This window comes from Parambassis ranga, chromosome 8 (assembly GCF_900634625.1).
Source record: "Parambassis ranga chromosome 8, fParRan2.1, whole genome shotgun sequence".
Taxonomy (NCBI): Eukaryota; Metazoa; Chordata; class Actinopteri; family Ambassidae; genus Parambassis; species Parambassis ranga.
In genome coordinates, this window is record NC_041029.1 from 18383233 (window position 1) to 18397224 (window position 13992).

At 45.2% G+C, this 13992-nt stretch overlaps 1 protein-coding gene across 1 annotated transcript; it reads left to right on the top strand.

Annotated features, from left to right (window-relative positions):
* Nucleotides 1–3697: 3697 nt before the first annotated feature.
* On the top strand, nucleotides 3698–12744 carry nptx2a (neuronal pentraxin 2a). The gene is made up of 5 exons (XM_028412537.1): nucleotides 3698–4150; nucleotides 5718–5964; nucleotides 7210–7454; nucleotides 11825–12004; nucleotides 12517–12744. The coding sequence occupies exons 1-5, from the start codon at nucleotides 3698–3700 to the stop codon at nucleotides 12742–12744; spliced, it is 1353 nt and encodes a 450-aa protein (XP_028268338.1).
* The last annotated feature ends 1248 nt before the right edge of the window (nucleotides 12745–13992 follow it).

Consider the following 13992-nt stretch of genomic DNA (forward strand, 5'->3'; position numbering starts at 1 on the left):
GAAGTTTGCCCTCCCCATGTGCTTTATGTACAGATGCCAAGAGAGTTCAGCGTGCAATAGGAAGTCATGGGGGATATTTTCATATATGAACATGTGTTACATTCTGTGATTCTGCCCAACACACTCACCCTGTTCTGTTGGCTGTGTACGTCTGTATTTCACAGTACATTAAAGCCTTAAGTGTGTGGTGACATTCCCACCCTGGCTTCCCATTAGCACATTTGAAGAGACGAGCAAGCATATGGTGACAGAATGGGCTATAACAGCGAGGCATGATGGAGTCTCTTGTGGAAAATCCTTGGAAGCATCCAAGAGAAGTATCTGACGCCCTGCATGAGAAAACAAAGAACTCACAACAAAATGGCGAATATAGAAACGTGTTGCATGTAGGGACAACAACAACTTTTCCAAAGGACTCCAGAAAAGGCGCGCCACGCTGGGACATGCTTGTTGTTTAATGCTTTGTGATTTTTAAAGTCTGCTTGATGTCTTATATGACATAGTGCTGTGTAATGTGTTGTTGGACATTAGTGTCATCCGGCACATGAATACACACTCTCTGCCTCACAGATTCTGCATATGTCACGCTTGCTTTCACATGTATTGGATCATGTGTGTTGCTGCCTGTACAGTGTGTGTGTGTGTGTGGGTGTTGTTTGGGCAGCTGGCAGCTGTGCTGGACTCTGATTCACACGACTGTTGGACAGAAGCAGGGAGCTGAGCAGGTAGCCAGCAGCAGGTGGTTGCACGGAAGGAGGCATGGTGAGAAGGCATGAAGACGTGCTCTGTGTTTCTGGACGATGTGACAAACTGAGTGATCAAACAGCCTTTGGACTGTCATGCAGGGTGAGTGTGGCTCCGGTCAGAGTCTCAGCGTGTTCAGCTTCCGTTCACACTCAACAGGTGGAACTCAAAGCAGTGAAATATCACATGGTGGCCGAGAATGAGTCCACAGGATGAGCTAGGGACGTGAGTCATGCTGCTTAAGGTCTTTAATACGTCCAAAAAGCACTTGGTCATGAGAGCTGTTGGGAGACTGATGGTGCCGTTACATCAGCAGCAGCCTTGTGATTGAACTCCAAATTGAATTGTACACTTATAACTGTGCAAATGTGTGAACAGGAAAAGTGAAAAAACTTGTTTTTTAATCTTATCTTTTAAACTCTGCTGTTGTCAGAGAGTCTTCCAGTAGGCGTGGGACTTGTGTTTGCAGTATTGTTGTATTGTCTGGCACGATATTGATTTTGAATTTTTCTCACAATACAATGCGGTCAAATGAAATGATGCTACAGAGCACATCCGGACACTTCTTGTCAATTTGTACCTGCCCAAATTTCATTCAAAGTGCAAGCACAGCAACCTAGTTTTGACATGTATTAATTTAGATGGGAAACTCGACGTAGGATAAGAGTTCAATCCCTGCTGACTCCTTAACCCTCACTGAGGAGCTTAAAAAAAGTGAAGTTGCTTCACCCCGGCGCTCTCCAGTTGCAACATGAAAGGAAATAACTTTATCCCATCAACTTTGAAGTGAAAGTTGTCATCTCTGCTCAGTCTTCACTCCCACCTCACCTCTGCCAGCTCCTTCCTCTCCGAGGTGGGGTGCGTGATGGGTGCTGGAAATGGAGGGGAAGGGGATGGGGGGGGGGGTCCAGGAAACGATAACGTTGCCATAGTGATTTCTGTCCCTGTTTCTCCCAGGGGGCCTGTCATATTAGAACCTGCCTTCCTTAGCAGTGATTTCACCGGCCGCTCCCTGTCAGCCCTGGCGCTGTTCACCCATTGTACGCGGAGTGTGCATTAATGCAGGCTGACATTTAGCTGTTATGGACGCTGTGAGCAGATCGGAGTGGACGGCTGTGATGGGCAGCGTGGTAATAGTGCACTCCATGCTAAGGCAGCATCCGGCTCGAGCTGTCACTGTCACACTGCTTCACATGTTTTAAGGAAAACATCTTGGGGAGATAAAGATGGATGATGGAAAAAGATGGCTGATGCTTGATAACAGCTGTGCTGAGCTCCATTCATAATCTGAGCAGAGCCGACGTGTAGGCTTTGAAGTTTTTTCATATTCTACATCTCTTACCAGCTATGTGACAGACACCTGCTCGCTCGTCTTAGTTGGAGAGAACATGAAGCGAGCGGCAAACAAAAGCAGCTGTGATGCTCCTCGGTGTCTGTCACAGTGAAGGGGGCTAATGGCTTCATCTGCCGCTGACAAGCATTTGCTGCAGATTTCTAAATATATAGAGACGATAACTTCAAATCATGTTGAACATGCAACAGCATAGCTCTGCTTGGCTCCACAAAGATTTCTCTTTCCTTTTTTTTCTTTTCACTTCTTCCTCTTTCACTTGTTGTATTTTATTTTGACAGAATATCCCATCCTGAAAAAGCTCTGACATGTTGCCACATGAGGCAGGATATTCAGGCGAGGAGGGACCGAAACTGTCTGCTGATGGTTGTCACCCAAAACTAAAATTGAGAATGTCATTTTGGACTCATGTTCACATAAAAACTAAGTGAGCCATTAGAGTAAAACACATCCCAAATGTTCTGTTTTTCCACAAAATGAGCTACAATCAAACAAGATGTTTCCAGTGAGCACTGGCTTCATAATAAGCAATAACCAAAGTGTTTATTTCATAAAAAAAATTAGACTGCTTCCTCTCATCAGCGCTCTAATTTGACTCTCAGTCAGACAGAATGAGAGTTGGCTGTTGAAATATAAAAATGGGATAATAACAAGAAAAGGCACTGTCCTCAAACTAGAGCATCCTATAAGCCCAAAGAAAGAGTGGTCTCTCAAATGAATGCTTCATTTTTTTTAATGTTCTTTATCAAAATTACATTTTAATATCACACAAGTGCCAGCTGTGACTTTACTCAGACTGACTGTGATGAGGACCATCATGTCCTGCAGCGAGTTTAATGTGCCATCCTGTAAAAGATTAACGTTATTTTCATGTGCATAGATCAGTGTATGAATGAGAGAGGGCAGACCTTGAAGTTTGACCCTAAAAAGTGAAAAAAGACATTTACCTAAAGGACGCTGAGAGGGACCTGCAGTAGATCCGGGCTGCCTGTCTGAGCCAGGCTGTGTTCTGTTTGACATCTTTCAGCTTCAGCGCTCCTTATAACAGGTCACGAAAAGTCATGGCTACACACTGACAGCACGATTTAGTTCCACTGGAATCCAGTGATGACGTAGGCTGAGGCTGAATAACCGGAGCACGAGTGATGAACGGAAGCGCCAGCGCGCGCCTCCCCATAATAATCTGTGTGTTCAGCAGCGCGCACTGACAGCGCAGCCAACCGACAGAGAGGCAGCAGCCGCCGAGCGCTCCGCGGCCGTGGACTCTCCTTCTGAACACAACAGATCAATAGGCTGCAACTTTTTCTCATTCCACACTAAAGGAGCAGATTTTTATCCGAGTTCACACCTGCCGAAAGATTCTGGTGTATTTCCAGAGGACCTGCCATGTGGTCGGTGGATGGATGATGTTAGGATGTTTCACTGCGGATTCTGATTTGCCAACAAAGTTTGATCTTTTATTGCACTTTGAAAGTCTAGAAAATGCCCGCAACCACATGAATTATTGAGCTGTGGTTGAAAGAAGTTTTTACAGGAGACTTTCAGACGCCAGCAAGTAGTTTTTCCTTTTATAGAGGGATCGGTGTGAGCGGTCTAGCTGGGATGCTGCCTTTAGTGCTCGGACTGTTGTGTCTGCTCGGTGGACGCACGGCTCGGGGCCAGGATGCTACAGGTAGCCGCTTTGTGTGTAACGCTATTCCTCCGGGCGCAGAGCCCGGCTGCGGGTATGGACCTACCGGGAACCGCGTCCAGAGCAGCAGCAGCCCTGTGGAGGATGAGCTGCGGAACACCATTATCCAACTCCGGGAGACCATCCTGCAGCAGAAGGAGACCATCGTGAGCCAGCAGGGAACCATCAAGGAGCTCAACTCCAAGCTGGCGCGCTGCGAGGCGGCGGCCGATGAGTCGTCGCAGAGCAAGTCCCGGGGTCAGGGCTCCAGACGGAAAGAGTACGGCAAAAACACCATGGGGGACTTGCCCCGGGACCCAAGTGAGGTTATAGACCAACTGGGCAAGACCATGCAGACTCTGAAAGGTCGGCTGGAGAACTTAGAGGTAAGGCGCAGACGCACAGCTCTTGCGTAAAACGCTTAAAATTCCCCTATTCCCTTCCCAAAAGAAGATTTGGAGCTCATCAGGCAGACGCAGCGTGTCTGTGCTGAGCTCCGTGCTCCTCGCCTGTTCAGCCCTTCCACTGTAGCGTGCCTTATTATGGAGGTTGTATGCTTAATAATACTCCGCGCTGCAGGAGACGTCTCAGGGGGGATCAGAGATCAAAGGGTCACGTAGGGATGTCACAGCAACACGACTCCACTCTGTAAAGGTCTACCTCTCACGGCGAAACACATCAGAGTCATCAATAAGACATGAGCAGCAAAAACGTCTTGTTAAAGGTGTAATCACGCATGTGGTGCAGGGATTCGCAACATCCTTGAATAATTGATGAGTACAGTGTGTATGTGTTCCACATATTCTGGTATTTCCAGTCATGTGACTAATTATTCATAGCAGCTGATGAAATCCATTCCCCCAGATTTCACCTGCATCAGAGCAATGCATTTTTAAATTCATTCAAAAGCTTAGCTTGGCTCCCAGTTCACCTGAGAGCTCCACAGCACCAGCATCCCTGTGGTTCAGTCCCACTTCTGCTGCTGGGATTAGTTCCACGAGGCTCAGAGATCACATCCAGCTGATGGCGAGGTCACCTATAGGGAAGTGTTTCACATGCAGCAGAATGCTGATATAAGCCCCGGCTTTATCTCTTATGTCACATCAACACTGTGGTATATTTTTCACCCCCTGACAGCCCTGATACCAGCAACAAGCAATGACAACACAGTTTTTCAATTCAAGGTTATTTTTACATGCAGCTTTGCCAATCCACCCCCCCCCCCCCCTTCCTCTCCCTCTTTCCTTGATTGGATGCTTTAATACCCTGATCAAATCAAGGATATACTGCATCTGTGAGGATCCATATAATATTGCATTTTAATCACATAAATATTGATCTGCATCTGCTTTACATGATGAGTATTGGTGTTGCTGCTAGCATATGGCTCTCCAGCTACTCTGTCTCCAATCGAAGCCCTTGGCATATGCCACCGGTTGCATTCAGGACTGTGCAATTGTTAGCTTCATGACTACAGCTCCAGGTGAACAGAGGACTTCTCATTCAAGGACTTCAGATGGTACCATTGTGTCAGGAAAGATTAATCAAACTTGAAAGTTGTCTGAATTCCAAAGAGGTCCAGACAGCAGGTCGCATCAACACAGCTGGCAGTTTGAAATGCATCCATGCAGCCTGTATAAGCCTGGGCCTGTCCAGTGTACAGTCAAAAACCATCTGTGATCACGCCTGGTGTCAACTTTAGGTGACGTCACATGCCGACAACCTCTAATACCCAAGCGGTCATGGGTGTTTGGCAGGTCGCCATTCAAAGCCGTCCCTAAGGACGCCGTGTCTTCATTTTGATATTGCTGTATCAGAAACAATGGCGCTAAAAGGATATCAGACTGAAAAGGCAGATAAGATCATTCATTCACTGCAAATCTAGGAATTTATTTACTGAATACATGTGTGAGGATTTACTGGATTAAATGTTTCCATCTATCTGCTTCTCAGCAGCAGAGTCTGCGTCTGCCCAGCACTAATGTGTCAGCTGGAAGTGTCTCAGCGCTGACTCCACTGCCACCCGAACTCCGGGAGCTGCTGCGGCAACGTCTGGGGGCACTGGAGACCCAGCTCCTCCGGAAGGTGGCTGAGCTGGAGGAGGAGAAGAGCCAGCTCTACAACGAAACGGCGGCCCACCGCCAACGCACTGAGAGCGCGCTCAATTCCCTCCTCGAGAGGATCACAGAGCTTGAGAAAAGTAAGTGATACAATGGGAAATATTGGCCAGACTGTCTGTGGTCTGCTGTCGCATTTAGAACTAATTGTTTAATCCCTGTGTAAATTTCTGATGATGCAAGTGTGTGTGTGTGTGTGTGTGTGTGTATTCTCAGAGAAGCTTCTGGTCTTGAAATTAAGGCTTGGAAAGCAACACTGAATGCCTAATAAGTTTAAGAAATATTGAAAAGACGTCCACATTCTGATGGAAGACATATAATGTAAAGTATCTGCCAGAACTAGAAATTATTTTTACTCACTGAACATTTCCTGCAGACCGGTGTCCCCTCAGGCTCTGCAGAGTCAGAGCCAGGGCTTGATGCAGGTGTGTGCTTCTGGTAACCAAAGTTAATTGCTCAGATGCTTGGTAGGGAGGCAAAGTAACAAAACCCCACATGCTGTCTCATAAATCGGTGTAAGAACTGTTACCGTGAACCTAATTTATTTCAATTTACGTCAAACTAGTGCAATGTCTCATTTTTTTGAGATGTGGTGTTGTTTTCTCTGCGGGAAATGTGAGAATTTTTCATACCAAAGACTTCGTATGACGTCTCTGCTTTAAACAGCAAACAGTGCATATGTTATACATCAGATTTTAGTGGAGCTGCATTGACAAAGAGCTCATTTTGTTAGTGACTGGGACACAGTTCAATATATTTCTCTTATTTTGTGTCAAGTTCCAAGTTTCATTTGTGCACATCCACAGCAGTGCGTGTGTGTGTGTGTGTGCGCAGGTTTCACTTTCCTCTATTGCTTTTTCATTTTCTCCTAAAATTTTTAGCAAGCAATTTCATCTATATCTGTCTTGATCACACATCATCTAGCAGCACTGTTTACTCACTTCCTGTCCAGTTCTTTTCTTGGAATCCTTTAAATATTAAAACTTGTAATTTTCCTTTAACTGACCAACAGCTAAATAATTTATAAAGTATTTGACCACAGCAGATCCTCTTTGAAACCATTAAAGAGATAAAAAGATGGTCTTGTTATAATTCTTGGCTGTGGAATAGGAAATCATTGCTATTGAACCATATGCACAAAAATGTAGAACTACACTCAGCCTGGTCCTGTGTTCACTTGTTGCTGGTGAAACAGCCAATCAGAGGCAGGATGATGATGCAGTGACAAACATTACTGATGTAATATCAAAAGCTGCTGACCGACTATTTGTGTCGCCATCCTCAGACTTCCTGCCACAGTCTTTAAACACGTCACTATCTATCAACAGGTAATAACGCCTTCAAGTCACCCGAGGATTTCAAGGTGTCCCTCCCTCTGCGTACTAACTACTTGTACGGACGCATCAAGAAGAGCCTTCCAGAGATGTACGCCTTCACCGTGTGCATGTGGCTCAAGTCCAGCGCCAGCCCTGGCATAGGCACGCCATTCTCTTACGGCGTGCCCGGCCAGGCCAATGAGATCGTCCTGATTGAGTGGGGCAACAACCCGATTGAGCTGCTAGTTAATGATAAGGTAAGGTAGCATTTAAGATGCTAATTAGAAACAAATAATACTCATAGATGCTGTATGTGCATGTGTGCAGTGGTGGAGGAAGTACTGAAGCTTGGTACTTAAGTAAAAGTACAAATACTCAGTAAAATATATACTTAGTAAAAGTAGAAGTGCTGCATCAACAATCCTACTTAAGTGGAAGTCTTAAGTACTTTCAAATGTACTTAAACTTAACTTTAAGTACTCAATTTCCCCACGGGGATTTATAAAGTAAATCTTAATCTTAATCTTAATCTTAATCTTACTCACACAGTGAGTTGTCTCTAATATCTAGGTGCAGCCATGTTGATAAAGGATGCAGATGTAGCTCCTGGTCATACTTCTGCCTCTACAGATGTCACTGCTAGTAAATCCCTGCCAGCAGCTCTTTTCTCTGAGGCCGACACAGAATGCTCTGGTATAGCCACCAATATTTTTTTAGGCCCTCTAAATTCAAACATATCTTATAAATACGCCCCCTGGTGGCTCAGTTCAGTGGAGGCTGACTCTGGATCCATGTTCAATGCTAAGGTTAGCTGCTAACTGCTGGGAGGCCAGTGACGGTCTATCTGCTGCCGAGCTCTGCTATCATTGGAGCAAATACAGCCACCTGATTGGTTTAAACTTCAGAGATAACATCACAATCCATATTTTTGTGAAGGTTGAGGAACATTGGCGAAACATTGTAGACATGTAGTGGAGTAGAAAGTACAGATAACAGCTACAAGATGTAATGGAGTAAAAATATGAATATGTTATTTTTAGTATAGATACCTAAAAATGTACTCAAACACAGTAAAGAGGTACAAATACTTAGTTATAATCCACCACTGCATGTGTGCATGATGGCACCGCTGAGAAGACATTCGCTGACCATTAGCTCTGTATATTTAATTTTGCATGTCATTAATATTTAATATCACTGACCCACATTTCACACACATCCAAGAATGCAGAAGGGCAATTCATTAGAGAATCTGAGCCGCCATGTGTGTCTTTTGATGCTCTTATTGTAGCTACACAGTCCCAGCGTGCTTCCAGTCAATGTGAGTCTGATGAACAGGCCACAGCGTGGATTATACACATGATTCAGTTCATTTGGCCTCATATCAGATATATTGTGGGGAAAAAACAGACATTGTAAATATTTGTTCCATGATGGTGCAGCTGCTTCTGCATCAGTGTGATGTTGCAATTTGATTTGATTTTTTGGGGATTTTAGGGTAAAATGTTCCCTCAGTAGAGATGATTTTATTCCCACTTTCTTGTTTACACTGGGTGTTATTGGCACAGGCAGGTCTCCCCACAGTTTTCTCTTCAGCATGCATTATACATGTGTTCGAGTCAGACAGATGAGAGGAAGATGGTGAGAGAAAGGGACGCGAGCATGAGGGGAAAAAAAGGAGGGTAAGGGGGCTGGAAATAAAAAAAAGCTGCAGAGCTTTGGCGGTAAAGGGAGAGAGAGGGAGATCAGAAGGTGGCACAGGAAGTGGGGAAAAAAGAGAAGAAGGAGAGCGGTGGAACAGATCCAGTATGAGAGCTGCATGTGCTGCAGCACATCCATGTGTTGAACTTGTTCTCGTGATAACAGGGTCCACTGGGGCACATTGTTTATGCCGTTCATTTGGCTGCATACTGAAAAGGAAGCAGAAAGCTGCCTCGACAGTAATAAAAAGTGCAACGTTGTCTGTATTTTATATTTGTACGTGGCTGTGCAGGGAGGGGAGGCAGCATCTTTATCAGGATGTTTTATGTCTTTATTCAGGGAGAGAAAATACCTCCTGATCAAAACAGGCTCAGGGCGTCTCAGGTTTTCATTCAAAGGGGGACTGCAGGAGTGGATTTCTTTTGACAAGCCTACATGTGCAATCTGATTCCATGATCCTTACACGTCATGGCCGAATTGTATATTCCGAAAGTTTTCAGCGTTGTTTTGTAGGCATCATGCGACACATTTCTTTTTACAATGACAGACATTGGATTTAAAGCTGCTGGTTGGATGAGGAGATGTAAGTGACTCTTTGAACAGCATCTTCTAAAAACAGCCTGATCTGTGCCTCTTTTGAGGTAAAGAACAGAATGTCCTTTGAAAAATAAATAAAATGCACCATGAGTTCTTTTCCCCAGCAGACATTTTGACATTTTATTGCATGAAAAGCATAGATACAAGTACTAACACTGTAGGTGTGCAGTGTCAGGGCACTTGTTGGCTTAGTAAAAGGTGGAACAGTTGAAGAAGACCTCATTCTTACTCTTACTAAAGGAGGTCATCAGTATTTATTTTTTTATTTAATGCACCATCCTTCGAAAGATGGTGGTGTGACCCTTCAAGGCCTTTAAGTGTTCACCCAGGTAGCGACCGCCACCGCGGAGAAATGAAGCCACTGTGGAACCGCAAAAAACTGCAATTCCTCGAGCGGCCTGAGGCTGTCCCCAACCCCACGGAGCTTCAAAGTGAGCTTCAGAAGCTAACAGTGGATGTCTGAGGCTCTGCCCCTGTCGCCTAGCAACCTACAGCTACAGTTGATGCTCAGATTTAGACCGTGCCCCCTCCTTGGTTTGTGGAGTGTGTTGAATATTGGATCAGGTTGGACACATGCAGCCTCCATGGAAGGCGGATGAATTAAGACAGCTTTTACAACAACCTGTCAGCCAGCTAGTGTTCCCAGTGGTGACAGCGTAGCACCTGGTATTCCTAGCGAGGTCAGTTTCATCTGTAATTGGAAATGAAATTATTTTTTATTTTTTTTATTCCCATTTTATAATCTGCTGCAGTGTGGATTCCTCTGAGGCAACAAAGGAAGCTGAGCTGCCTCTAACATTTCACACAATAAAAGCATCAGAATGTGTTTATGTCTTTATCAATCTGTTTATTTATTAATAATATTATTGATTAATAATATGATTTTAAGTGCACAGCACAGTCCAGCGCTGAACGTCTGATGCTCTTACTTTGAATGCAGTAAGACCATGTGTTCATTGGAAAAATGCAGAAAATCTTCATTTCCTCGGACGCTGAGCATCTCTGCAGGTGAATAGAAAGTGGGCTTACCGAGGGCGGGCCAAGACCCTAGGCTTCTGCACGATGATTGGTGGAGCTGTCTAAAAGGCTGAACCCCTTTTTGATTGGCAGGGATTTGGAAACAAACATCGGCATCTGAGCAAAGTAGAATTTAGTCCCTAGCTGATTCCCCAGAGTGAAGTCACAACGTGCTGTCCGTCCAGTCTGCTCGTTTTCCACACGTAGCACATATTAAAGGTCGGGTAGGAGATTTCACTCTGATGCACTTTGTGTTAAATTAGTGTAACTTCTCTTTACAGTCCGATAGCAACCGATTAGTTCGGCAGTTTCTCATTAAAACGAAGAATATGAATCATCTGAAGCTATAAAACATAAAAACATCATCAATCCTCCGGGTGGACCCTGTAGGAGGATTGGCTGGTTGTCACTCTCTTCCTGCTCTGTGCACCAGAGAGGTACGTGCATGATGGCCGAAGTCACAGACCGCAGCTCGTCTTCAGGTGATGCGTCCATGTGATTGGAGGCGTGGCTTCAGGGTGAGCTCCGAGAGAAAGGGGCGTGTGTTTACTTTAAACCTGGCTGACTCTCACTGAGTTTTTAAATCTCCTCCCTACCTTTAACACTAATCACTATAAAGTTATTGAGTTTTGTTAGTTCCTTCAAAGTCCTTTAGCTCAAATTACTGAAGTTAACTAAGTTCTGCTAGTCTATACAGACACAGTTTAGGTGTGTGTTACTCCTGGAAATCCTTTCATGTGTGTGTTGCTGTAGTTCTGTGGCATGGCTGTGGCTGGCAGCAGTCTCAATTAAGGTCTCCCTTTATTAGTCCCGGTCAGGCTACATTTTATAATGTACCGCTAAAATGAGCCTCTTCCTGTTTGAAAGAGCAGCGGCCGCCACTGATCTGCAGCTACATCTACAACTAGATAGGAGAGAAGTCATTTTGTGGAGTCATAGGGAGAAGGCTAATGAGTTACAGTGCACACTGATTATCTCATGTGTTGGTGCCGTATCCTCGGAGGATCATGACATCACTGGTTGGTGAAATAACCGGTTGTTTTTCTTTGATCTATGAACAAAGCGCTAAAGCAGGAGAGGACGCTGTTTTTGCTGTTAGCTATCCCACTGCTTTGAAGGATGTTCTATCCCTTGATGTCACCTGGGTAATCTAAATTTTATGTGTCACAGCAGCTCCTGTAGACAATTCTCTGCAGTGTCTTTGAAGCCCTAACCTCTATAATTGCTGTCCTTGTTTTTAACATGCCACAGTTAAACTCATTGCTCCTCTCACCCTCTTCCCTGCTCCATGCTCTCTGGCCTTCGAAACCAGGTGGCCCAACTCCCCCTGTCAGTGAGTGACGGTCGCTGGCATCACATCTGCATCACCTGGACAACCAGAGATGGTTTCTGGGAGGCTTACCAGGATGGCGAGCGTCTAGGCACAGGAGACAACCTGGCCCCCTGGCACCCAATTAAACCTGGAGGGGTGATCATCCTGGGCCAGGAGCAGGTGAGAGCCATGGTAGAGAAGAGGTGTGTGTGTGTGTGTGTGTGTGTGTGTGTGTTTTATTGTGTCTCTGTGTACATTCTCCCCCAAGCTTAGTGCCTGCGGCACAGAGCACAGAGCCGGCGAGGAGGGAGACAGACTCTTCTCACGCTATCATGGCCCTTTCAGTATTACCTCATTCATTTACCTCCAAACTGCACCATTACTCCCTCAGGAACAGGCTATTTTAGTAGTTAGCTCCATGACAACACCATGCATAAACCTAAAAAATGTGCATTGACGTACAAATAATCTCCACAGAGAGTCATTATCTCATACTGCAATAGTTTGGAGCCTAAGGAGGCGGCGTCGATTTGTGTTTCAGTCAAGGTGCGATTGCTGCAGATTGCACAATGTTGAAGATTGCGTAACACTTTTTAAAGTGGCAGCACAGTGAAAACACTCACACAGAATAGACTCGTCTTAATTAGAGCGTGTTTACATTCAGAAATAAACTGTGGTGTTTCTCTTTGAAGGACGTGGTCGGAGGCCGCTTTGACGCCACCCAGGCCTTCGTGGGCGAGCTAAGCCAGTTCAACATGTGGGACAGAGTGCTGCGGCCCGTGGACATCATGGGTCTGGCCAACTGCTCGGCTTACATGCCTGGAAACGTGGTTCCGTGGGTCGATGCTAATGTGGAAGTGTTTGGCGGTGCGAGTAAAGCTGCTCTGGAAATCTGTGAAGATCGTGCTTTTGATTCCTAAAGGATCAGATGTAAGGAATTCAATATGGCCGCTGGAAGGTTTTTTGACTGTTGCTTCTGTCAAATCCCAAAAGCAAGGGTGTCAGTGCAACATTTTTACATTTTTACATGAGTAGTCACAAAGACGCAGTGTTTATTGGGCTCACAATTTGAACCTTGAAGACGTTACGGGAGACTCCTCCTTCCTCCCCTGAAGAAGACGCTGTACGCTGCCGCATCAGCCTGCTGTGGATTTGTCTTTTTCTCTGCAGTAGATCAGCTTTCCGTTGACTCCGCTTTGGTTGCATTCTTTATGATGACAATGCTGCATTGTATTCATAGTGAATGTGAGGCTTTGATGTGCGCTGGAAAAGCATTCCTGAGTAACACGATATTGAGAATACTCGCCGTGAGCTCCCGTGCTGAAGCAGAGTTGCGGCGTATGGAGGTGGATGCTCATGATTTCCAAGTGGACGAGAACAACCCTCACTGCTGATTATTTTTGAGGCATCCCAACATTGCAGATTGTCTCAATATTATGCATGAATCTGAGCAGTGGATGGAAGTCAGTGCAGAAGTGGCAGTGCATGCTTTCTGTCAATACACAGAGTGTGTGTGTTGTGTGTCCACAACAAGCCAATGCTGCGTGCTGGCATTACATAACAGTGTGTGTGTACATTCATGTGCGTATGGCTTGTCTTGTGTGTTTAAAAAAAAAAAATCAGAGATTATGAGGGAGGGAGGACATTTTCATTCTTGTAAATCTATGCTTAATACCTCACTGCCCCTTGAGCAGCTGCCACATCCCAAACAGCTTTATGGATGGGCCGGCTCTGCTCAGGTTAATAGCGATGTCGGACAGCTGCCCGGCGCTGGCATATTGACAGAGCCGTAGTGACGCCAGCTGAGTGCTCAGTGAGGTCAGGGTCTGAGTTTGACCCTCAAGGACAATCCTTAATTCCTCATCTGAGTAGTAATTATCCATGTTTATGAATAAGAGTGGTGGCGCAGCAGCCCTGGTCCTCTGCTGTTTGTCTCAGCTAAGTGTGTCATAGCTGATAAAATATTGAGCTGTAGAGGGGAAGTCAGATGAGAGCGGCACACTGCGGACGTTCTGAATGTTGCTGTGAGATGGTTCGCTCTTGATTAAAAGAAGACGTTTTGATCCACAGATATGTTATGTTTTTTTTTAATGTAGGGGCAGATGGACCGCTTGGTGAATAAAGATCCAGCTTAATTAATGTTAGCTCTTAATATTGTGGTGGACATT

Coding starts and splice junctions, on each gene's coding strand:
- nptx2a (XM_028412537.1), top strand. CDS start 3,698: ATGCTGCCTTTAGTGCTCGGACTGTTGTGTCTGCTCGGTGGACGCACG. Junction 4,151..5,717: donor GTCGGCTGGAGAACTTAGAG/GTAAGGCGCAGA, acceptor TCTGCTTCTCAG/CAGCAGAGTCTGCGTCTGCC. Junction 12,005..12,516: donor TCATCCTGGGCCAGGAGCAG/GTGAGAGCCATG, acceptor TTCTCTTTGAAG/GACGTGGTCGGAGGCCGCTT.